Source organism: Microtus ochrogaster, unplaced genomic scaffold (genome assembly GCF_000317375.1).
Source record: "Microtus ochrogaster isolate Prairie Vole_2 unplaced genomic scaffold, MicOch1.0 UNK110, whole genome shotgun sequence".
NCBI classification, from domain to species: domain Eukaryota; kingdom Metazoa; phylum Chordata; class Mammalia; order Rodentia; family Cricetidae; genus Microtus; species Microtus ochrogaster.
Genome location: NW_004949208.1, coordinates 431,223 through 453,569, shown reverse-complemented (window position 1 = coordinate 453,569; position 22,347 = coordinate 431,223). Strand labels below are relative to the sequence as shown.

Genomic DNA, 22,347 nt, shown 5'->3' with positions numbered 1-22,347 from the left:
ACAGGGTTTCTCTGTGGCTTTGGAGCCTGTCCTGGAACTAGCTCTGTAGACCAGGCTGGTCTCGAACTCACAGAGATCCGCCTGCCTCTGCCTCCCGAGTACTGGGATTAAAGGCGTGCGCCACCATCACCCAGCTTATGTTATTTATTCTTGCAGAGGACTCCTGACACCTCCGTGGTAGTGTACTTAATTCCAGTTCCAGGGATCTGGTGCCTTCTTTTGACTTCTGAGGGCACTGTGATAAACATGGCGTATAGGCATACATGGGAGGAAAACACTCATACACATAAAATTTTTTTAAAAAGTCCCTTAGTTTGTGACCCACTTTTCCAGACAGAGCTGCAGATTGAATGCAAGACCTTAGCTTTCTTTTAAAGACCAACCAAGAAGCTGAAGGGAAGAAAAGATGTTGTCAGTCTAAGCTATATAATTTTGAAGGCCTTTGTTCCCATGATTAAAACCCTGAAACAAACAAACAAATAAATCTCATATATGGAATAATAAGTCTTTGATACATGTCATAAAAATGATAGGTCTGACATAAAATAGAGTGAGTCTTGGTCCTTTAGGTAGGAGCTCTTCTTCTAACATACAGCACAGCACTTTCCCCAGCCTGTTGCTTTTTCTCATTTCCCCTAGGTGCCTGATACGGAGAACATCAGACATCCTCTCTAAATATCTGCCAGTGAAGATTGAGCAGGTGGTTTGTTGTAGGTACTGAAACCAACTCAAAGGCGTGCAGTGAGTGGGTAAAAGCTTAGCTTCTGAAGCGTGGCTGAATCTCAAGATGTTCTTAGGGTAGCAGTGTGTGTGGTCCAGCCTTTTCTGGTTAACCACCCACCTCTTTATTTTCAGGCTGACACCCCTTCAAACTGAGTTATATAAGAGATTTCTGAGACAGGCTAAACCCGAAGAAGAATTGCGTGAAGGCAAGATGAGTGTGTCTTCCCTGTCTTCTATCACCTCTCTAAAGAAGCTTTGTAACCGTGAGTGTGCCCAAGCCCAGTATCTTCTGTGTGGGTGAGCAAGGGAGAGGTATTTCCTGTGGATAGGCTGGTGACCTTCACTAGAGACCTCACGGAGGCCAAATGTAGTCTAACTCTCCATAAGACATGACTCCTGCTTGTGGACTCCTCTCCGTGAACTATGCCTTTATTTTAGAAACTACATCTTGGTGCTTGAGATGTACTGTGCTGTGTATGTGAATGCTTGCATGTACACGTCCTCTTGTACAACATTAGGCAGGAGGAGAAATAACAAACAGTGCCTCTCATGTCGAGTCTCTCCTTTTGGGAGAACATAGTAGTGTGTGATACTGTCCATCTAGGCTTCCAGATGGTACTGGCTATAGCCTATGGGAACGTGGGAGGGTGGACCCCCAAGACAGTCTCGTTGTGAGGCCTTTCCTTAGGGGCCAGACATCCAAAGGGTGAGCACTGAAGTGGAAGCTTTAGAAAAGCAAAGTCACCAGCATTTTTTCCCCAGATCCAGCTTTAATCTATGACAAGTGTGTGACAGAGGAGGATGGCTTTGAGGGTGCTTTGGATATCTTCCCACCTGGTTATACCTCTAAAGCTGTGGAGCCACAGCTGTCAGGTGAGCCCTACTCATCAGTAGATGGCCTCCTTGGAGGAACAATAGAAGGGTGGGAAGTGGTCTCTCTGCCGAAGTTATCCTGTCTGAAAGCAGGATATCACGTGTAGCAATCCTGGGCCATTGGGAAGGCCAACTGTGAGGACTAATAGTAGTCACTCTTCCCAGGTAAGATGCTGGTCCTTGATTACATTCTGGCCATGACGCGAAGCCGCAGCAGTGACAAAGTTGTGCTGGTGTCTAATTATACTCAGACGTTGGATCTCTTTGAAAAGCTGTGCCGAGCTCGAAGGTAGGGAAGAGTCTAACCAGGCTAGCAAAGGGATATATCTCCCTCACTGGTACTCTAGGAGGACTAGGCTATATGAATGACTTTCCTGAGTTCTCTTCCCTAATGGCTGTGATGGCACTAATTCCATCTCTGCACAGGCTTATATCCTGGTCCCTCGAGTACTTCACAGATCTTAATTCCTGCCCTTACATCTCTGTCCTTCTCATTGGGAGACCTTAGACAATGCACAGGCAGCCTCAAGATGGTTAATCTAGTCTTATTGGTGGCCATAGCTTCAAGGAATTCATCCTTCTTGGTTCTTGTGAGCCACCATGTGGTTGCTGGGAATTGAACTCAGGACCTTTGGAAGAGCAGGCAATGCTCTTAACCTCTGAGCCATCTCTCCAGCCCCCTTCTTGGTTCTTGAACTTTGGATATCCCTCCAGGTACCTGTATGTTCGCCTGGATGGCACAATGTCCATTAAGAAGCGAGCCAAGGTTGTGGAGCGCTTCAATAATCCATCGGTAAGTACACCAATGCATAGGAATTAAGTGTTGAAAAGCTGTGAGTAGCTGTATTTCTTTGTTTTTCTGTTCTGGTGGGTGTGATAATATGAAGCTGACTGACTTAGACTCTGACTTTGTGGGTTGGGAAACTGAATGGTAGGCACACCGACTTGTCCTCTGTGAGTATACAGAATGACAGGAGACATGTAGTTGAGTTGAGAAGTGTGTGCACTCCATCCCCTCCTTCTTTTCTTCCCAGAGTCCTGATTTTGTCTTCATGCTGAGCAGCAAAGCTGGGGGCTGTGGTCTTAATCTCATTGGTGCTAACCGTCTGGTCATGTTTGATCCTGACTGGAACCCAGCCAATGATGAACAAGCTATGGCCCGAGTCTGGCGTGATGGTCAAAAGAAGACCTGCTATATTTACCGACTGCTATCTGTAAGGATGGTGATGTTGATCAGAGTGGGGATGGGTCACGAATCAAGACCCTCTTAACTATTTCTCAGTGTATCTCTTTTTAGCCCTTCTGCCTCTATCCGACCTCACTATATATTTAACCGAGTCCTTTGTTCTGTTCTCCCTCATCCCTCCTCTTTGCTCTCTTCCAGATGCTTTTCTTGCTGTGCTCTTGAGATGCTTACTCAAGATACTTTTCATAGGGCACTGTCATTTACTTTAAAATCGTCTCATGCTCCATGTACCAAAGGGCTAAGAAGTGGTAAATATTACTTATCCACTACAGATCACGCAGACCGTTGTCTGTACCTGTAGCTTACTGATGATTTCATATACAAGCTGTCTTCATTTCCTTCCCAAATCTCGTATTTATCTTTTTTTTTTTTTTTTTTTGGTTTTTCGAGACAGGGTTTCTCTGTGGCTTTGGAGCCTGTCCTGGAACTAGCTCTTGTAGACCAGGCTGGCCTCGAACTCCCAGAGATCTGCCTGCCTCTGCCTCCCGAGTGCTGGGATTAAAGGTGTGCACCACCACCGCCCAGCCCCTAGTATCTATCTTGTGAGTACCATGCTTGACTTCATCTCTAGCGATCTTAGTTGCTCATCTAATTATTCTCAAGGCTCTAGTATGTTGTGAGCCATTTGTTTTCAAAGCTTTAATAGAGATCATCTTACTACTTTTCCATCCTTTCTTTCTAGCTTTTTTTGGGGTGGGTTGGGGTATTGAAACAGTTTCTCTGTGTAGTCCTGACTGTCCTGGAACTTGCTCTGTAGATCAGGTTGGCCTCAAACTCAAGAGATCCACCTTCCTCTGCCTCTCAAGTGTTGGCATTAAAGGCGTGCACCACCACTGCCTGGCTTTCTAACTTTCTTATACTCACATTCTTTACCCTGTTTCTAAGAACTCTTCCAGCCTCAGCTTCCTGAACAACTAATTGAAGCTCTTTGTTTTTCAAACTCCATTACGCTCAGCTTTCTCTCTTGGCTTGTAATCTTTTTTTTTTTTTAATTTTTTTATTGAGTTAGCTCAAATATAATCTACTTTTAATATTTTCTAAACTCCTCTACCATTCCTTCCACAGGACCCTGGGTATCATGTACAGACTTCTGTCATTGTACAAATTTGTTTGTAAGTCTGTCTATCGAAGTGGTCAGTGACCTAAAGGATGGATCATACTTCATTCCTCCGCATCCTATTACTAGTATATGACCTGAAAAAATACTCATGATACTGAATAAAGAGAGTTGGGCCTGGTGTGAGGGAGCTTTGCTACAGTTAACCTGCTTTTGCCCTAAATGAAATTTTTTTTTAAATATTTATTTATTATGTATACAATATTCTGTCTATGTGTATGTTTGCAGGCCAGAAGAGGGTACCAGACCCCATGACAAATGGTTGTGAGCCACCATGTGGTTGCTGGGAATTGAACTCAGGACCTTTGGAAGAGCAGGCAATGCTCTTAACCACTGAGCCATCTCTCCAGCCCCTACCCTAAATGAATTTAGCCCCATCCCTGACACCCCTTCACTGGTTCAGAAAATGGGCGAAACAGCACAATTCTTGACTCTAGAAAAACTAGGGAAATGGATCTCAGCTGAGTCAGATATTAGCCCAGGATTTGTACTTTGCGTTCATTGCTCCTTTTCAAGATGTCTTTCACCCTGGTTTTCCTGCTCCCTGGGCATCTACAGGATGACTGAGCTGTATTTCATCCTACTTCTAGACTGGAACCATAGAGGAGAAGATCTTTCAGCGGCAGAGCCACAAGAAGGCACTGAGCAGCTGTGTGGTTGATGAGGAGCAGGATGTGGAGAGACATTTCTCGCTTGGTGAGCTGAAAGAGCTGTTTACCCTGGATGAAGCCAGCCTCAGTGACACACATGACAGGTAGGCGGAGTGCCCTTGTCATTATCTCTTGAGCTACCTGAGCAGCACAGAAATAAGATCTGTAGTGATCACAACTCTGTCCTCTGACCCCAGGCTGCATTGCCGCCGCTGTGTAAACAGCCGCCAGGTCTGGCCACCCCCTGATGGTTCTGACTGCACTTCAGATCTGGCTCAGTGGAACCATAGCACAGATAAACGGGGGCTCCAGGATGAGGTACTCCAGGCTGCCTGGGATGCTTCATCTACAGCCATCACCTTCGTCTTCCACCAGCGTTCTCATGAGGAGCAGCGAGGTCTCCACTGATAATCAGCTGGTCTGGAGTAGTGGCTAGAGGAAGGATACTGGGAAAGGGGGTTCTCTGTCTCATGAGGCTGTTCAGTTTTGTTCTCTGGGAGAAAATAATCAAGAAGGGCTGCATGATGTTTGCCCAAAATTTATTTTATAAGAAAAACTTTTTTGGTTTAAAAAAAAAAAAAAGAAAGGAATAAAGGCATGAAAGGGACTGAGGCCTGGGAACAGACTGGTAAGCCCAGAAGGGAAGAGACCTGGTGGTGGGCATTTCTATGCTTCTCTAAAGCCTGGGTGCCTGCTTGAGGAAGGAGGCAGGTAGCCCCAGGGCAGGGGTAAGAGGCTTTCCTCAGTGAAGATAATGACCTATAACCTCCTGGCCTGCGGTTCCCAGGTACTGAGTAAGTGGCCCAAAGCCTCTGAACTCAGCTGTGGGAATGCCTTTGCTGGACCTCATCAGGGCCTCCAGGACCTCAGTGCAAGGGAAGATGGGGAAAAACAAAATCAAACAAAGGAACAAAAAACTAGACAAAGTGGCAGAAGGAGAATGACAGAATCAGTGGTTGGGGATTCTGGGCAGCCCATGCCTCAGCTCCTGCAAGCTGATGGTACTGAGGATGGGACTGTGAGGTATGGGCCCCATCACATGGTGCTGACATAATCTGCAAAGGCCTGGGATGAGTCCCACGAGTCGCTAACCACATGGCAGGTAGCTCGGAGCCGCCGGATTGCTTCCCTTGCTGTGACTGCATCCTGGTCCAGCCAGTTCTGGAAGAGGCGTAGGTGACCAAATGCCCCACGGCCCCAGCGCTCCAGTCGCTTGGCAAACTCCAGAAGCCCATCTGGCTTGATGCAGTTGGAGCTGGTAGGTGTGAGAAGGATTAGATACCAGGAAGCAATTAAGCTTTTGTCTATATCCCTTCCTCTCATCCTTTCTCCCCAATCCCTAGCATACCTGATATCCAGCTGACAGAGAGAAGAGGAAGAATCCTCTGAGAAAACATCTGCTAGGGCCAACAAGCCAGCATTCCCTGGAGAGAGGGAAGGGTATACTTATTACCTCCACCCAGAGGAGGGAAACAAGGGTATCCTATCCCAGCTCCATCTTGAGAAAACCCTAGTCCTAGTACTCAAATATCTACATTGCAATTACATCCTTCTTAGTGAAGTAGTCAATACCTTTACCCTAAAAGTCTATGGTCAAAGGCTGGTTCCTCCCTCCCTCCCTCTCCAGGGTCTGGTTCCCACCCAAGCGGTTCCCTGGGAGTCGAAGGCCCTTCAGTGTAGAGTTGCCCTTCATAGCAGCAACCATCTCAGGAAGAAATTGGGCTGGGCGCTTCTCAAACAGACGGCAGAAGGAGAAGGTAATCTCTGTCAAGAGAAAGTACAGTATTTGGATGAGAAGTAGGGCTGGGGTGACCCTCCTGCCCCACGTGGTTCTAGCAAGGTGTGTGAACATTTTTATACCTACCTGAAAAGAAGACTAATCTGTGAAGTCCCACACAATGTTGGAACTCAATCAAATAAGATACTGAGACTATCTGCTGGGAGGAACATCTCTGCATGGGCAATTTTTCAATCTACTTCCTCCCTCTGTAGCCACTGATCCCTTTGCAGGGATGGAGATCAGTCAGAGGTGAGTACCTGAAGGGAAGGTGCCCCAGTAGCACATTTCTCCCCACCAATTCTTTGTTGTTTTCGTTTTTGAGACAGGGTTTCTCTGTGTAGCTTTGGCTGTCCTGGAACTCACTCTTTAGGCCATTCTGGCCTCAAACCCACAGAGATCCTGCCTCTGCTTCTCAAGTGCTGGGATTAAAGGTGTGCACCACCACCATCCCACTATCTCAATTTCTTAAAATTGAACGCACCCAGGGTGCTACCACCATTTCTGACAGCCCCTTACAAAACAAAACAAACAAAAAGGAAGGTCATACAGGCTCTACATCCTTATCGTCAAGAAATAACTACTAGCCGGGCGATGGTGGCGCACGCCTTTAATCCCAGCACTCGGGAGGCAGAGGCAGGCGGATCTCTATGAGTTCGAGACCAACCTGGTCTACAGAGCTAGTTCCAGGACAGGCTCCAAAGCCACAGAGAAACCCTGTCTCGAAAAAGCAAAAAAAAAAAAAAAAAAAAAAAAAAAAAAAAAGAAATAACTACTAGGGAAGAACAGTGCTTTGCACACAGAGAAAGTGACAGAGCTATAGTGAGGTCACAGGAATGCCAGGTCCTAGATTAGCATCTTACCTTGAAGGGTCAGATTCTGTAGCAAAAAGAGCACCTCACTCTGACAGTCTGCAAGATTCATATCATGGAAGCTCAGCCTCTTCAGAGACAGGTTGTATTCTGGATAGGAGGCAAAAGCCATAGGCAGTGGGGCTTAGTTTTCTAGGGGACAATGGTAGGTCCCTACCTACCCTCCTTTACCATTCCTACCTTTGAGTGTTTGCAACACGAGCCCAAAATCCTGGGGAGAGGCAAAGGTGGCACTGTCCAGTGACAGCTGCTGTAGAGAACCTGAGGCCTTGAGAACAGAGCAGAGCAGTGGGGCTGGCTGAGCCCCTCTTGGAAATCCCATCTCCAATTGCTCTAGGCAGTTTTCTGTATGATAGGAAGAGGAAATTCCAATTAGCCATCTGGACTTCACTTAAAAATACTATGTAGACTGGTAGTGGTGGTGGTGCGTGCCTTTAATTCAGTACTTGGGAGGCAGAAGCAGGTGGGTCTCTGGGTCCAAGGCCTGGTCTACAGAGCAAGTTTCAGGACACCCAGGGCTACCCAGAGAAACTCTGTCTCAAAATAAACAAAAATATGTATTTTATATGTGTACCACTACTTGGGGATCAGGAAAAGACTTACAGTAGTTAATTCTACCATGTGGGTTCCAGGGATCACACTGGAGTTTCAAGTCTGAAAGCAAGTGATTTTCCATGCTGAGTCATCTCACTGGCCCTCTTCCTCTACATACAGTAGACTCATTAGGAAATGGTTTGTTTATCTACTTACCCACCTACTATGTGTCAGACTTTATGCTAATTTCTAGAAGTGGACCATTAAATATGAAATCTTATCTTTGTACCTGAGCAAATAAAAGTATACAGGGTAGATGGCTCAGGGGTTAAGTATTGGCTGTGTGTGAAAACCTGGGTTTGGATCACCAGAAACTATATAAATGATAGGTCTGTGGTGGCCACACCCCAAATTCCAGCACTGGAGGTGAAGACTAGCTGTTCTAGAACTCACAGAGATCCACCTGCCTGTGCCTCTCCAGTGTTAGGATTAAAGGCATGTGCCAGCACCATCTGGCTTTTTAAATTTTTTTAAAATATTTATTTATTATGTATATAATATTCTGTCTTGTGTGTATGCCTGAAGGCCAAAAGAGGGCACCAGACCCCATTACAGATGGCTGTGAGCCACCATGTAGTTGCTGGGAATTGAACTCAGGACCTTTGGAAGAACAGGCAATGCTCTTAACCTCTGAGCCATCTCTCCAGCCCTTAAATTTTTATTTATTTTTTTGGTTGTCCTGTGATTTCTACAGTGATATACACAAACACACACACACACAAGCTGTCCCGATTTCCACAATGATACATGCATGCATGCATACACAAAGTTAACAACAAAATTCTTTTTTTTTTTTTTTTTTTGCTTTTTCGAGACAGGGTTTCTCTGTAGCTTTGGAGCCTCTCCTGGAACTAGCTCTGTAGACCAGGTTGGTCTCGAACTCACAGAGATCCGCCTGCCTCTGCCTCCCGAGTGCTGGGATTAAAGGCGTGCGCCACCATCGCCCGGCAACAACAACATTCTTAAGGGGTTGAGGAGGGATAGAGGAAGATACCCACTGTCAACCTGTGGCCTCTACATACATATGTACACGTGCACACAAACACACACATACAGAGCAAATGCATAGTGCTGCCAGAAGGGACATAACGGGAGATAGTAATGTAAAGCAGGGCCACTGGATCTAGTTAGATTCCCTTTCTGAAGATAGCTTTCCTGGCCATGCTCACAGCAGTCCCCAGATCTGTCTACCTGAGGTTATTTTAAAGAACGGCAGCTTATAAAGGACGAACATGACAAAGTTCCCTCCCTCTACCCAACCAAACACAACTGTACATATCCCTGGAGATATGTATAAGTGTGTACACACTGCTTTACCTGGTATTTCCTCATCCCCAATTATGTGGCCAGGGGGCCCAGCATTCTCTGGTACAGCAGGGTTGTCCCTTTGGCTTGGGTGGTCAACACGAATAGATAGGACCCGCAGCAGGGGAAGAGCTCGCACAATGGCACGCGTCAACTCCAGGATGGGCAGTGGTGAGAACAGGTCACTGAGATGCAGGGCACGGAGGCGGCATCCAGCCTGGCCTGACAGAGCCCGCAGGCTGTCTAGCAGGCGGAAGATATTAGAGCCCAGGCCTATGGCAAAAGAGATTAAGTTACAGATGTGGGAAATTTATGCAGAATATTCAGTGAAAGCTTTGTGTTTTCTATTGATTACTACCAAGTATTGAGTTTTGGATCGAATTATCAGATTTTTAGTTTTGAGGTAAGGCTTCAGACCTTAGATTTCCACTGTTTCTCCAGGGTTGGGGTCCTGGATGTGTACCACCATCCCTGACTGTGGATCATATATTTTTGAAATTTGTATCAATTACTCATCTATTTTCTCCTTTTCCTCAGGTAACTAGCAGGTTGCTATCTGCTGTAGGGGCTTTGTACTCTAGAGTCATCAGGGGAATCTCAGGATAGGATGTGGTTGTGCTAGTAGTTATACTGTAGACTCAGAGCTGCACAGGTATCCAGATATAGGTTCTAAGTAGTTTCCTAAAGCTGCATGGCCTTGAAGGGAGGGAATTTTGGATAATTGGGTCTTATCTAGGAGATGTCAACTCCTGAGTGGAAAGGGTCTCAGGACTCAGCTCCAGCGTCATGTACTGGGGCCAGCATTGTGAAGTCTTGAAAGCTAAGCTGTAGAGATCTTGATCTCACAGGTCATGAAGTGCACTGAGAAGTAATGATGGCCCAACCCAGTATATTGTAGGTGGGAACGGCAGGGGAAAAATGTAGACTGGATGCATATTAGGTCAGTGGTAGAGCATGTGCCTAATGTGCCTGAGTCCTTGGGTTTGGTACACTAGACAACAAATAAATCATTTCCCACAAAACTAATACAAAGAATCTAAAAAGGTATGGTATCTTACTTAGGAATCTTAAATAACTCCTAGGAACCAAGTTCTTATTGGATTGTGTAAGCTGCTATTGATTTATTCATCCAACTAAATTTTTTTTCCCTGACACAGGGTTTCTCTGTGTTGTCCTGGCTGTCCTGGAACTAGCTCTGTAGACTGGGCTGGCCTCAAACTCACTGAGATACACCTGCCTTTACCCCCTAAGTGCCAGAATTAAAGTCATGCACCACTGCTGCCCAGCTCATACAACTAAATTTTTTTTTTTTTTTTTTTTTGGTTTTTCGAGACAGGGTTTCTCTGTGGCTTTGGAGCCTGTCCTGGAACTAGCTCTGTAGACCAGGCTGGTCTCGAACTCACAGAGATCCGCCTGCCTCTGCCTCTCGAGTGCTGGGATTAAAGGCGTGCGCCACCATCGCCCGGCTCATACAATTAAATTTTAACTAGCATTTTCCCCTCCCTCAGATACAAGGAGCACATAGTATTCTTGTCCATAAAGCTGAAAAAATATAACAGGAATCAAGACTACAATGGATATGTAAATGGATGCATACTGAACAATCTGGCTTCCCAAATTCAGACTTTTGTTTTTCAAGACAGCGTTTCTCTGTGTAGCCCTGGCTGTCCTTGAACTTGGAGATCTGCCTGTCTCTGCCTCCTGATTCAGTTTTAAAGAAATATAAAGGAAACGGGGAAGAAATTGTGACAAAAAAACAAAACAAAACAAAAAACCATTCAGAGGCTTGAAGACTGCGCTCAGGTTCTAACCTGGAAGACAAGGTGTGTAAAGCATGAAGGGCAAGGAGGAGTGAACATGGACTGAATAGTTCTATAAAATTAGGAGGTATGGTGGTGTATGCCAGTAATTCCATGTGGGAGACTGAGGCAGGAGGGTTGTGATTTTGAGGGCAACTTAGGTTATACAAGAAGGCTGTGTGTGTGTGTGTGTCAGTGTCACATTTTCCCAAACTAAATATTTTGACAATGCTGGCCTTAAACTCCAGATCTTCCTGCCTCCACTTTCTGAGTACCACTGTGCTTAGCCTGTCTTTGAACAAAAGGGTCAAACTACATGTTTTAAAAGAATACTTGTGTAGTGCAAACAATGGATTCTATGAAGGAAGGACTGCTGAAATTAAGTCAAGCGAGGATTGAGTAATAACCTGAATTAAGGATACGGATATAAATAAATGAATTTGGAATATGTGAAAGTAGGGCCTAGTGGCTAAATATATGGAAAGAATTTTGGTTTCTTTACACAACTGAGCCAGTTGTAATGCCTTTGAGAGGGGGAGGATCTGTGGTACAGTGGTAGTGTAACCAGGCTGGAAATGAGTTTGAAGGGTGACACCTAGAAGTAAACCAAATAAGTGGATCTGTATGTTCAAGTAAAAGATAGAGCTAATGTCTCAAGCCAAGGGGGGTGGTATTAGCACCAATAGCCATTGAAGCTACAGGAGTAGATGGAATTGTCCAGGAAAGGTGGTCAAGTGGGAGTTCTGAGAAACTGATTGAGATATTGGGAGTATTTCAGAAAAAAAGTGTTTTGGTTTTTTTTTTCTTTTCTTTTTAAAAACAGGATTATCATGGAATTCACTACATAAACTGGCCTCAAATTCAGAGATCCACCTCCAGCTCAATCTCCCATGTGTTGGGGTTAAATGTGTGCACCACACTTGGCTTAGGAAGGAATAAATGTAAATGAGCACTGGAAAAGTGCATGTGAAATGTAGCAAGGAGGACTTGGATGGCCTACACTCTCCTCTGCACCGCTGGAGGTGTAAGTAGTGATAGTAGAGGTGACCTCTCTTGGAAGAGAAATGGAATGTTGGAGACCTGATTTAATGTTTAGGTGGTGGGAGAGGCAGTAGAAAGAAGCAGTACAGTGATTTAGAAGATTGGAATTTTGAAGTCATCTGGGCTTGAATACTGGCTCTACAGTTTCCTAAGCAGGGTTATCCTAGGCAAGTCAATTGTTATAGGTTGAGACTAAAAATCAGTATTTTGAGTCGGGCAGTGGTGGTGCACGCCTTTAATCCCAGCACTCAGGAGACAGAGTCAGGAGAATTTCTATGAGCTTGAGGCCAGACTAGTCTACAAGAAGCTAGTTCCAGGACAGCCAGGGCTGCTAGAGAAACCCTGTCCAGAAAAACAAAACAAGGGCTGGAGAGATGGCTCAGAGGTTAAGAACACTGGCTGTTCTTCCTGAGGTCCTGAGTTCATTTCCCAGGAAGCACATGATGGCTCATAACCATCTGTAATGAGGTCTGGTGCCCTTTTCTGGCATAGAGGTGTACATGCGGAGGAACATTGTATACATAATAAAATAAATCTTAAAAAAACAGTATTTTGAGAATATTAAAAGTCAGATATAGACTAAGTATATGAAAACTAGAGCATCTGAGAAAAAAGCCTCTCTAGAAAAGGAAGAAATTTAGATTTAGAGTATGGGGAGTTAGCTTCAGATAAGGCTGTGTATTCTGAGGTGAAGAAGAAAAGGTTGAACTCAGAATTAGGCTAGCTGAGGGAGTTCATGCATGACCTTTCTTTGTGAGGTTGTTTAGTAAAGGAGAGTTTGGAACTGGCAGATTAGTTGCAGATAATGAAAGGTATAAGGAGGCTGATGGCCGTGAATGGTTTCTATGGTTTCTGAAGTAGTGCTTAGCAATACAGGTAGTTTCAGCCAGATTGTACATTTTGCTGACAGTGTATGATCAAGTGGGTAAGGGCAGAAGACTGTCTTGTAGGTTGCTATTGTTTTTTCCCCCTTTTAAAACCTGGGTAGTTGCTCTGATATGACTAGTATGATATAAACAGGGTCTACACTGCCTCCTGTATCTAGCGGCTGTCTTAGCCTCTTAAGAAGCCTTTCTTCCAATTGTAAAACCATATTATGAGACCTCATTTTTCTCTTCTAACATTAACAGTATGCCAATATTTTTTTTTGGGTGTGTTTACCTCTTGCCTCTGTGAGACACAAAGGAACACATCTCTACTTCCCTGATCATACTCCCCACCCTGGGTTAAGCACATTGCTGCTGAGAGATCCAAGCCCATATCCGTTCCTTCAGGTGCTCACCATTGTAGGAAAGTGTAAGGCTCTCCAGTGATACCCAGGAGCTCAGCAGGTGGCACAGTGTCAGAGCTGCCTCTGTGGAGAGAGGAACTGTGAACAGCTCCAAGGTGGAAATGCTGCGGAATCGCTGGGATGTCTCCAGTGCTGGGAGCCCCAAACAGCTGGGATCTGATCCATCCAGAGCTCCACAGGCTACTTCCCCAATCTCCATCTCTTCACCATCTTCCTTCTCACCAGCCACAATAAAAACAAAGTCATATAGGTCTTCAGACTCTGCACCAGACCCCTGACGAGTGCGGCCACCCTTCTTCCCTGCAGCTCGTTTGAAACGCTTTAAGGGCTTAGGCTGAGAGGCTGAGCTGGCTGGAGCCCGTTTGGATGATGTAGAAGAGGAGGCAGAGGAGGTGGCAGCTGGACCAGAGGATGGCTGCTTGGTGCTAGAAGCCTCATAAGAGGTGGCTGGAGGGTTCAACTCCCTCTTAGAGTCTGTCCCGCCTACTGCCAGGCTTTCTTGTGTGCTGCGGCGTGTGACACGAGTGGTAGGTACAGCCCTGGGCACCTGCTTGACTTCACTCTTCCGCCGAGTGGCCATCAGTGCTGCAGCACATCGCTCTGCTGCATCCCGCCGAGGCCGGCGTGAGCCTAGCAATAAGGACCCTTCATCTCGGGATGGGGCCCGGCCTCGGGAGGCTTCACCACAGAGGCGGCAAGGCAAGCTGCCAGGGCCTGGCTGCCAAAAGCCAGCACTCATGGTGAGGATAAGGATGAAAAGGGCTGACTCAGGCACAGGCCATGAGTACAGCGACACTTGGCTAACAGCTCCATGGTGAATGAGCTGATGCAACAGCTGTCGCAGTGACTGCTGAGCAGCCACATCAGAGAACAGCAGGTGGCGGAACTTGAGGGTATGCAGGGAACTCGCTAGGGTCTCTAGAACCCTGCGGTTTGGCTCAGCCACTAGCTCAGTTGCTCCCTGCAGCATATTACAGATGGTGAGCTGTCGAACATGGCGGGAGCTGTGCAGGAGAGGTGAGAAGCGCTGGTCACAGAGGCGCTTATCAGAAGACACATCAATGGTTCCACGCAGAACATGGGAAAAAAAAGCTTCCATAAACTTAGCTCGCCAACAAGTCACACTCTGAAAGCAAAGAAAACAGCAGGCATTTGTCAGGTGCCCTCTTGGTTTCCTTCTAGTGGCAAACAAACATTTCTGAGCACTCACTGAGTTAGGCATCAGTCTAAGTAAATTACACATTCATACTGGTTGCCTCTTTTTTTAAATATATTTTTTATGGTTTATTTAACTTTATTTTATGTGCACTGGTGTGATGGTGTCAGATCCCCTGGAACTAGATCTTCAGACAGTTGTGAGCTGCCATGTGGGTGCTGGGAATTGAACCCGGGTCCTCTGGAAGAGCAGTCAGTGCTCTTAACCACTGAGCCATCTCTCCAGCCCCCCCTGGTTGGGTCTTTTTACAAATAAGCAAGGGTCACAGACGAAGGAATGTATTTTATTTCTTTCTGTACATAAATGTATAGTATTCCTTGTCTGAAAATGGTGATTTTTGTGTAAGCCTGTATGTACAGGTTTAGAGAGGGCAGAAATTGTACTTCAGCATTGCTCCTCAGGTGCTGTCCACCTTTTCTGGTAAGACGCTCTTACTGGCTTGAGGCTTTGGGTTAGGCTGCTCAGCCATCAAGCTCAAGGGATCTGTTTCCTCCCCGGCACTGGGATTAAAAGTATGCACTGATGGAGCTGGTGTGGTAGCGAATGCCTTTAATCCCAGCACTTGTGAGGCAGTACCAGGTGGTCTACATGACTACAGGATAGCCAACAAGAAAAAAAAGTTGTGGGGGGTTGTAGGGATGGCTTAGTGGTTGGGAGCACTTAGCTGCTCTTGGCAGAGGACCCAGTTTCCGTTGCCAGCATCCACATGATGGCTTACAACCATTTGTAACTTCTGTTTCAGGGGATCTAATGTCCCTGACTCATGTCATATGCAAGTAAGTCACTTCCCCTCCCCTTTCACTAACTTTAAAGAGCACCACTATACCTAGCTTTTGTATGTTCCAGTACATTGAGGCCAAATGATTTGATATTTGAGGTAAGTGCAAGTCCTGTGAACTAGCAATCTCTATAATCTTCCAGTGGTGGTGGGGGATGCACTGGGATTACAAACAACTATGTTGTCTGGCTTTTACATGGGTTCTGGGGATCCAAAGAGGTCATTGGGCTTGCCTAGAGAGCACATTACTCACTGAGCCAGCTCCCGGGGCTTCTGGGGATCAGACTTGTGCTTGCAAGGCACTTTACTGATTGAGCTATTCCTCAAGCCTAGCAGGTTGTTTTTTTTTAAGTTGCGTGCATATTAAGTGAGGATTTCTGAAACATGCTTTAGGACATTTCTATTAAGTGTGTATACACATGTAGGTTTGAGTGGAGAGGCCCAAAGAGCGTATTGGATCACCTGGAGTTGGAGCTGCAGGTGGCTCTAAGCCTTTATTAGGAGGTAATGTTGGGCCAATGGACCCAGCTGAAATCACAATCCTGTGAGTGCTGGAAATCAAGCCTAGGGACCTGCATATGGCAATCAATTGTATTACTGACCCCAGGTGAAATAACCTAAACCTGGAGAGAGAAGCACAGAAGTCACTGGTTACTGTGCAGGTAAGTGGTAATCTTGGACCCAAGAAATCTGGTTCTAAGGAACAATCTGTGTATGCGTGTGTTCACATGTATATATGTATGTTCCTGTGGCTGTCAAGGTTGACATTGAACATTTATGATGTCTTCCTTCACCTTGAACCCAGAGCTGATTTGACTAATCTAGCAAACTTAGTTTGGGATTATAGGCAGGTGCCATGCCCATCCAGCATCTACATAGGCATGGGGGAATCCAACTCCATTCCTGAACACTTGTGCATTAAAGACTTGTACCTGCGAAGCTATCTCCTTTTTCGACATTGTCTCACAACTAAGTCATAGTCCCTTAAATTCTTAAACATTTGATTCTAGAGTTTCACCTCAATTTATTCCGTAGTACACCCACTTTGTTCAGCCACGTACCATCACATGCCTAACCACTTACTTAACTTTTTGATGGTTCCTTTTCCAAATTACTATGCAGGGTGATTAATTAATGTTTTCCTATTACATAGAATTTTAAGTTCTCCAAGCTGACAGCAAACCTCTTTTTTTTGGGGGGGGGGAGCAGTGTTTCAGGACAGAGTTTCTCTGTGAATTTGCTCTGTAGACCAGGCTGGCCTTGATCTCAGAGATCCACCTGCATCCACCTCACAAGTGCTGGGATTAAAGACATGTGCCACCACCGCCCAGCAAGCAAAGCTATTCTACAAGAGCTCTGCTTACCTGAAGCTTTCTTTTTGTGTGTGTATGTGGGGGGGGGATTTTCGAGACAGGGTTTCTCTGTAGCTTTGGAGCCTGTCCTGGAACTAGCTCTTGTAGACCAGGCTGGCCTCGAACTCATGGAGATCAGCCTGCCTCTGCCTCCCGAGTGCTGGGATTAAAGGCATGTGCCACCACCACCTGGCTAACATGAAGCTTTCTTTTTTTTTTTAAAAAAAATATTTATTTATTATGTATACAATATTCTGTCTGTATGCCTGAAGGCCAGAAGAGGGCGCCAGACCTCTTTACAGATGGTTGTGAGCCACCATGTGGTTGCTGGGAATTGAATTCAGGACCTTTGGAAGAGCAGGCAATGCTCTTAACCACTGAGCCATCTCTCCAGCCCACATGAAGCTTTCTTAACATGAATTATTTTACTCTAGCTAAATCCATCTTCCTCACCCAAGCCTTTCTTATACATGTCCTTTGAAACATCTGTCTAGAATGTTCATCACTGGTATCTCAATCTCCTAAAGTATCTACGAATATCCCCCGAGGCTGCTGCATGTTCGGGATGCACCTACTGTCAAGCCTTAAGATGCTGGCATACCCAATGTTGTTTACTTTCTGCTTGTGCATTTGTCAATAAGATCAGAAATTTCCTGGGTATAGGAATCCTCAGGTTTTCTCTAAGGCTGATTATTTGATTAACCAAGTGGGACTTTCTGGTATATAAAAAAATGGAAGGGAACAGACTTTAATATTTGGTGCATGTTAGAATTCCCTATAGTTTTCTTCCACCACCAATTCAGAATGCATGTCAGCATCTCAGGCTTGGTGATTGTACATGTGACATCTGAAATAAGGTCCAAACATCTTTATTTTTAAAACTGTTCCACCAAATGATTCTAATGTTCACCAGCAATTAGGAAAGGATACCTCACTCAGAAAGACACCAAGCAATTTCTTTTGTTGTGGGGAGGGAAGGTTCATGTGCTCTGGGTGTGTGTGGAGGTCAGTGGCGGACAACCTTAGTAGAGTGGTCAGTCAGGTTGCCAGGGTCAAGTAACTTTATTCTGAAGAATCTTGCAAGCCCTGGAAAGTTTCTTTTTGTAGACAGGGCCTCATGATTGATTGATTGATTGATTTATTTATTTATTTATTTATTTATTTATTTATTTATTTATTATGTATACAATATTCTTTCTGTGTGTATGCCTGCAGGCCAGAAGAGGGCACCAGACCCCATTATAGATGGTTGTGAGCCACCATGTGGTTGCTGGGAATTGAACTCAGGACCTTTGGTAGAGCAGGAAATGCTCTTAACCTCTGAGCCACCTCTCCAGCCACGGTCTCATGATCTTGTATGACCCTACTGCCTGTCTTCTCAGTGCTGAACTACAGGTATGTGCTGTCACACCCAGCTCAAGGCCCTACAATCCTGCCCTAAAGTGTATTAATTAATCTATTGGCTTCAGTGCAGGCCCCAGCTCTCATTTGCATATCTGAGCTATTCCTAAGGTGTAGAGAATATATCACCTGCTTTATGGTGAAGACTGTTAGATTAATCAAGTCAGATAAAGATACTTTTAAAGACAGTGTTCCTGCCACAGGATGAACACTACAACCAAACGCTTCTCTTTGATCCTTAACCTTCTTCCCACCTCAAATCTTCCCTACCAGAGCAACACTCACTTCAAATCAAGACATAGGCCCCTAGTATCCTTAGGCCAAAGTCTGGCCCTTTTGTCTTGGTTTCTGCCTGCAGTGGTACTATTTAGTAGTGATTTCATGCTTGAGTCCAACCTACACGTCTTACTCACCTTCTGAAGGACATTTGGGAAGCAGGAAAATGTATCTGGTAACCAAACCTTCTCCTACTTTGGAATGCTAAGCATTGGACCTAAGGCCTTGTGTTTGACTATTTTGCTTGTATGTCTATCAGTACACCACACACTTGCCTAGTGTGAAGAGTGAAGAAGAGCCATCATATGGCTGCTAGGTGCTGAACTTGTGTCCTGAGAAATCAACACGTGTTCTTGGACAACACTTTAACATTGACCATTTCTCCACCCTCTACTTAGTTTTGAGTAGTAGCAGAGGATGTTCTTGAGTCCTTCAGGGTCTCACTGGCACTTTATATATTTGCTGGTCCACATGACAAGATCTTGCTATGTAGCTCAAGCTTACCTCAATTCTGCCTCAGAATCCTGGGATTATAGGCATGTACTAAGATAAGATAGTTTACTGTGCACAGTCATGGAAATTATTTGCAAAGCTGGGTATGGAGGCATATATGGCTTTAACCCCAGCACTACGGAGGCAGAGACAGGCAAATCTCGAGGTTTCCAGCTAGCCAGAGCTATATAAGACCTTGTCTCAAAAGAAGAAACTTCAAGAAGTTTACAACTTTACAGGTAAATTATAAGGCTATGAGAAATCTGTACAGGATTGTGATCTAAGCTACTGTGGTTGTTTCTGATGAGGAACATATAGGTGAGATAATTAAAGGCTGGACTTTTTCAGACCTGTTGAGGAAAGTGTAACACCTCAAATGTGATACCTGCATGTACAGCATGAGACAACTAAGAGAAACAAGTACTCCAGAGCCACACTGCTTCAAGCTAGGTATGTTACTAACTATAGTTACTACCTTTGGGAGGTCCTCAATGTACCTATTCAATCATCATAACAACTATACCAGGAGTCACTGTAAAGGTTAAATATATAAAATTATAATGATTATCTCAACAACTTCTCATGAATTCTTACACAAGTAGAAGTTATTCTAATTCTACTGCTACCTTTTAGAATATGGACAAGAAAAATCAATGCTGAAAAATATCTGATAACTCCTTATGTAGGCTATAGCACAACACTACAAACCGAATTAAACATCTTGCATGGGGGTAGTGGAAATGACTTAATGCAAATAAGATGACATTTTCCCACCCTGGCCTGTCTTCCACGACCTGACAGCTAGGCACCAATACAGATGGAAATGGTGTACAAAAAACGGAGGGCTAAATATGTCCTTGTTATCATCAATAGATATTCAAAGATATTGCCCATCTTACTTCTGCATGCATTTTTATTTTTGTTCTGCTGCCATTGAGAAAGGGTTTGTAGCCAGGTGTAGCACACACCTTTAATTCCAACACTCAAGGCAGAGGCAGGTGGATCTCTGAATTCGAGGCCAGCCTGGTCTATAAATTGAATTCTAGGACAGCTAGGGCTACACAGAGAAAGCAAGCTTGTCTTCAAAAAAAGAGAAAGGGTTTATAGTTTTGTTACCAAGACTGGCCTCAAGATCACCAGATGTGAACTGACTTTGAATTCCTTATCTTCCTACCTCCACCTCTTTAAATGTAGGTATTACAGGCATGCTTTCATCTCCACCCTCATTTTCTCTCCACTGTGCTTTGCTTACATTTATGTTTCTTTGCACTGTGCCTGAGAAAGTACAAAGAGGGTATCGGATCCCTGGGACTAGAGTTACAGTTTTAAGATGTGCATGCTGGGAACTGAACCTGGGTCTTCTGGAAGAAAGGCCAGTACTCTCAACCACTGGAGCATCTCTCCACCCCTCAAAAAGCCCTATTACTCTCACAATGTTTTGCTCAATAAGCAAAGCACACCCGATCCTGTCATGAACACATTTAGCACACCTGGAACTACCATCGGCTGGTCCTGTTGGTATATTTTTATTTTGAACAACCTCATAAGGGCTTTATTCATTCACGGCATGAATCCCATGCAGTCAGCCTGAGCACATACCATGCTCCCCCCTTACTTTGTATAAAGGTAAACAATCTTTAGGCATTCAGGATGACCTAATTTTGTTAGAAGTTGTACAATATGTTAAATGCTAGACTATTCTATATCCTTGGAAGAGAAAAAAAGGCAGTTTTTCTGATGGCAAAAAACTGATTTGAAACCAAAAATCAGGTGTAGGCAAACTCTGGAGTACATGTATAATGTTTTATATTTGCTTTTATGACATTGAGACAATTATACATTTAAATGTTTTTATTCTTTCATATGCAGCCTTGCACCACCATACCCAACAATAAGTTTTAGAATGATTTTATTGTTTGAAGATAGAGATGTGACAATTCCTCCATAATTGACTATTTTCTTGTTCTAGAGATGGAACCCTGGACCGTACATATGCTAGGAAAGGGCTCTACTAAGTCAAACCTTTAGTCTTACTTTTAAATTGTTTCTAGTGTTTTTGATATTAAACTGAAAATCTTGGAATAAATCTTCATGATTATGTCAACTTTTACATGCTATGAATTCTAAGAGGCAAAATTACAAACAAAACACCAGAGGCTAGACCTAGTAGCTCTTTAATACTAGCACTTAGGGGACGAAGGCCTGTGGAGCTCTGTGAGTTTGAGGCCAGTCTGGTCTACACAGTGAGATCTTGTCTCACAGTGCTTCATGACTTTATGTCTATGAAGGATCCATACTAATCTGTACTACTCTGATTTTGGTATACTTGTTGCTGAAATAAGCACAAAAAGTAAAATTTCTAGTCAAAGAACTTGAATATTTCAAAGGCTCTTGACTTAAACTAGATTGTTCACTAAAGAGTTATAACAGGGCCAGGTATGTTGGTACAAGCCTTTAATCCCAGCACTTAGTAGGTGGAAACAGGATGATCTCTATGAGCTTGGTAGAGCCAGCCTGATCTACATAGCAAGTTCCTTGCCATCCAGGGACAGAAGACTCTGCCTCAGTAAATAAATGGCCAGGTGGCAGTGGCACATGCCTTTAATTCCAGCACTCAGGCTGGGCAGTGGTGGCACACACATTTAATCCCAGCATTTGGGAGGCAGAGACTGGTGGATCTCTGAGTTTGAGGTTAGCCTGGTCTACAGAGTGTGTTCCAGGACAGTCTCCAAAGCTACAGAGATACCCTGTCCAGAAAAAGAAAAAAAAAAAATCCCAGCACTCAGGAAGCAGAAGCAGGTAGATCTTTGAGTTCATGGTCAGCTTAGTCCACAAAGTGAGTTCCCTGACAGCCAGGAATGTTACACAGAGAAACTCTGTCTTAAAATAAACAAATGGCTGAATGAATAAATAAATGTGATAGTTTTTAAAAAACCAATAAAACATTAAAGCACAAGTTGCAGGCATCTCTGGCTGATCCTAAGAATGATATTTGTAACAAAAATTAACATGAGAAAAATTTACTTTCCTACTTATGTTTTCTATTTCACTAGAGTGGTGGGGTTTTTTTTTTTGTTTGTTTGTTTGTTTTGCTTTTTAAAGACAGGATTTCTTTGTGTATCCTTGGCTGTCCTGGGACTCACTCTGTAGACCAGCTGGGCCTCAAACTCACAGAGCTCCACCTTCCTCTGCTTCCCAAGTGCTGAGGTTAAAGGTGTACACCACCACTACCTGGCTCACCGAAGTTTTTTTGAAAATAGGGTCTGTCTCACGTAGTGAAGGTTGGCCTTGAAACACGACGTGTAGCTAAGGATAACCTTGAACTCCTGATCTTCTTCCTGCCTCCATAGTCCCAGAGCTGGAATAACAGTTATGTGCACTGAGCTCCCAAGGTCCCAATGAGGAGCAGAAGGAGGGAGAACATGAGCAAAGAAGTCGGGACCACAAGGGGTGCACCCACCCACTGAGACAGTGGAGCTGATCTATTGGGAGCTCACCAAGGCCAGCTGGACTTAAAAAGCATGGGATAAAACCGGACTCTCTG

General features: G+C 44.6%; 2 protein-coding genes across 3 annotated transcripts in view; one reads left to right on the top strand and one right to left on the bottom strand.

Moving 5' to 3' along the window:
• Rad54l (RAD54 like) overlaps positions 1 to 5,121 on the top strand; it is a 28,141-nt gene extending 23,020 nt beyond the window's left edge. Inside the window, exons 12-19 of the mRNA XM_005371488.3 lie at positions 640 to 714; positions 856 to 986; positions 1,486 to 1,596; positions 1,762 to 1,885; positions 2,311 to 2,389; positions 2,631 to 2,810; positions 4,550 to 4,713; positions 4,807 to 5,121. Coding sequence (XP_005371545.1) covers positions 640 to 714; positions 856 to 986; positions 1,486 to 1,596; positions 1,762 to 1,885; positions 2,311 to 2,389; positions 2,631 to 2,810; positions 4,550 to 4,713; positions 4,807 to 5,017 — 1,075 coding nt within the window. The 3' untranslated portion in view covers positions 5,018 to 5,121. The remainder of the gene's footprint in view (positions 1 to 639; positions 715 to 855; positions 987 to 1,485; positions 1,597 to 1,761; positions 1,886 to 2,310; positions 2,390 to 2,630; positions 2,811 to 4,549; positions 4,714 to 4,806) is intronic.
• A 12-nt stretch (positions 5,122 to 5,133) lies between these two features.
• Lrrc41 (leucine rich repeat containing 41) overlaps positions 5,134 to 22,347 on the bottom strand; it is a 26,003-nt gene continuing 8,789 nt past the window's right edge. For both annotated transcript variants that reach the window (XM_005371489.3, XM_026778174.1), the window contains exons 4-10: positions 13,280 to 14,414; positions 9,170 to 9,430; positions 7,439 to 7,603; positions 7,250 to 7,348; positions 6,251 to 6,373; positions 5,958 to 6,033; positions 5,134 to 5,864 (exon numbers count right to left, since the gene is read on the bottom strand). In XM_005371489.3, the coding sequence (XP_005371546.1) occupies positions 5,645 to 5,864; positions 5,958 to 6,033; positions 6,251 to 6,373; positions 7,250 to 7,348; positions 7,439 to 7,603; positions 9,170 to 9,430; positions 13,280 to 14,414 (2,079 nt within the window). In that variant the 3' untranslated portion in view covers positions 5,134 to 5,644. The remainder of the gene's footprint in view (positions 5,865 to 5,957; positions 6,034 to 6,250; positions 6,374 to 7,249; positions 7,349 to 7,438; positions 7,604 to 9,169; positions 9,431 to 13,279; positions 14,415 to 22,347) is intronic.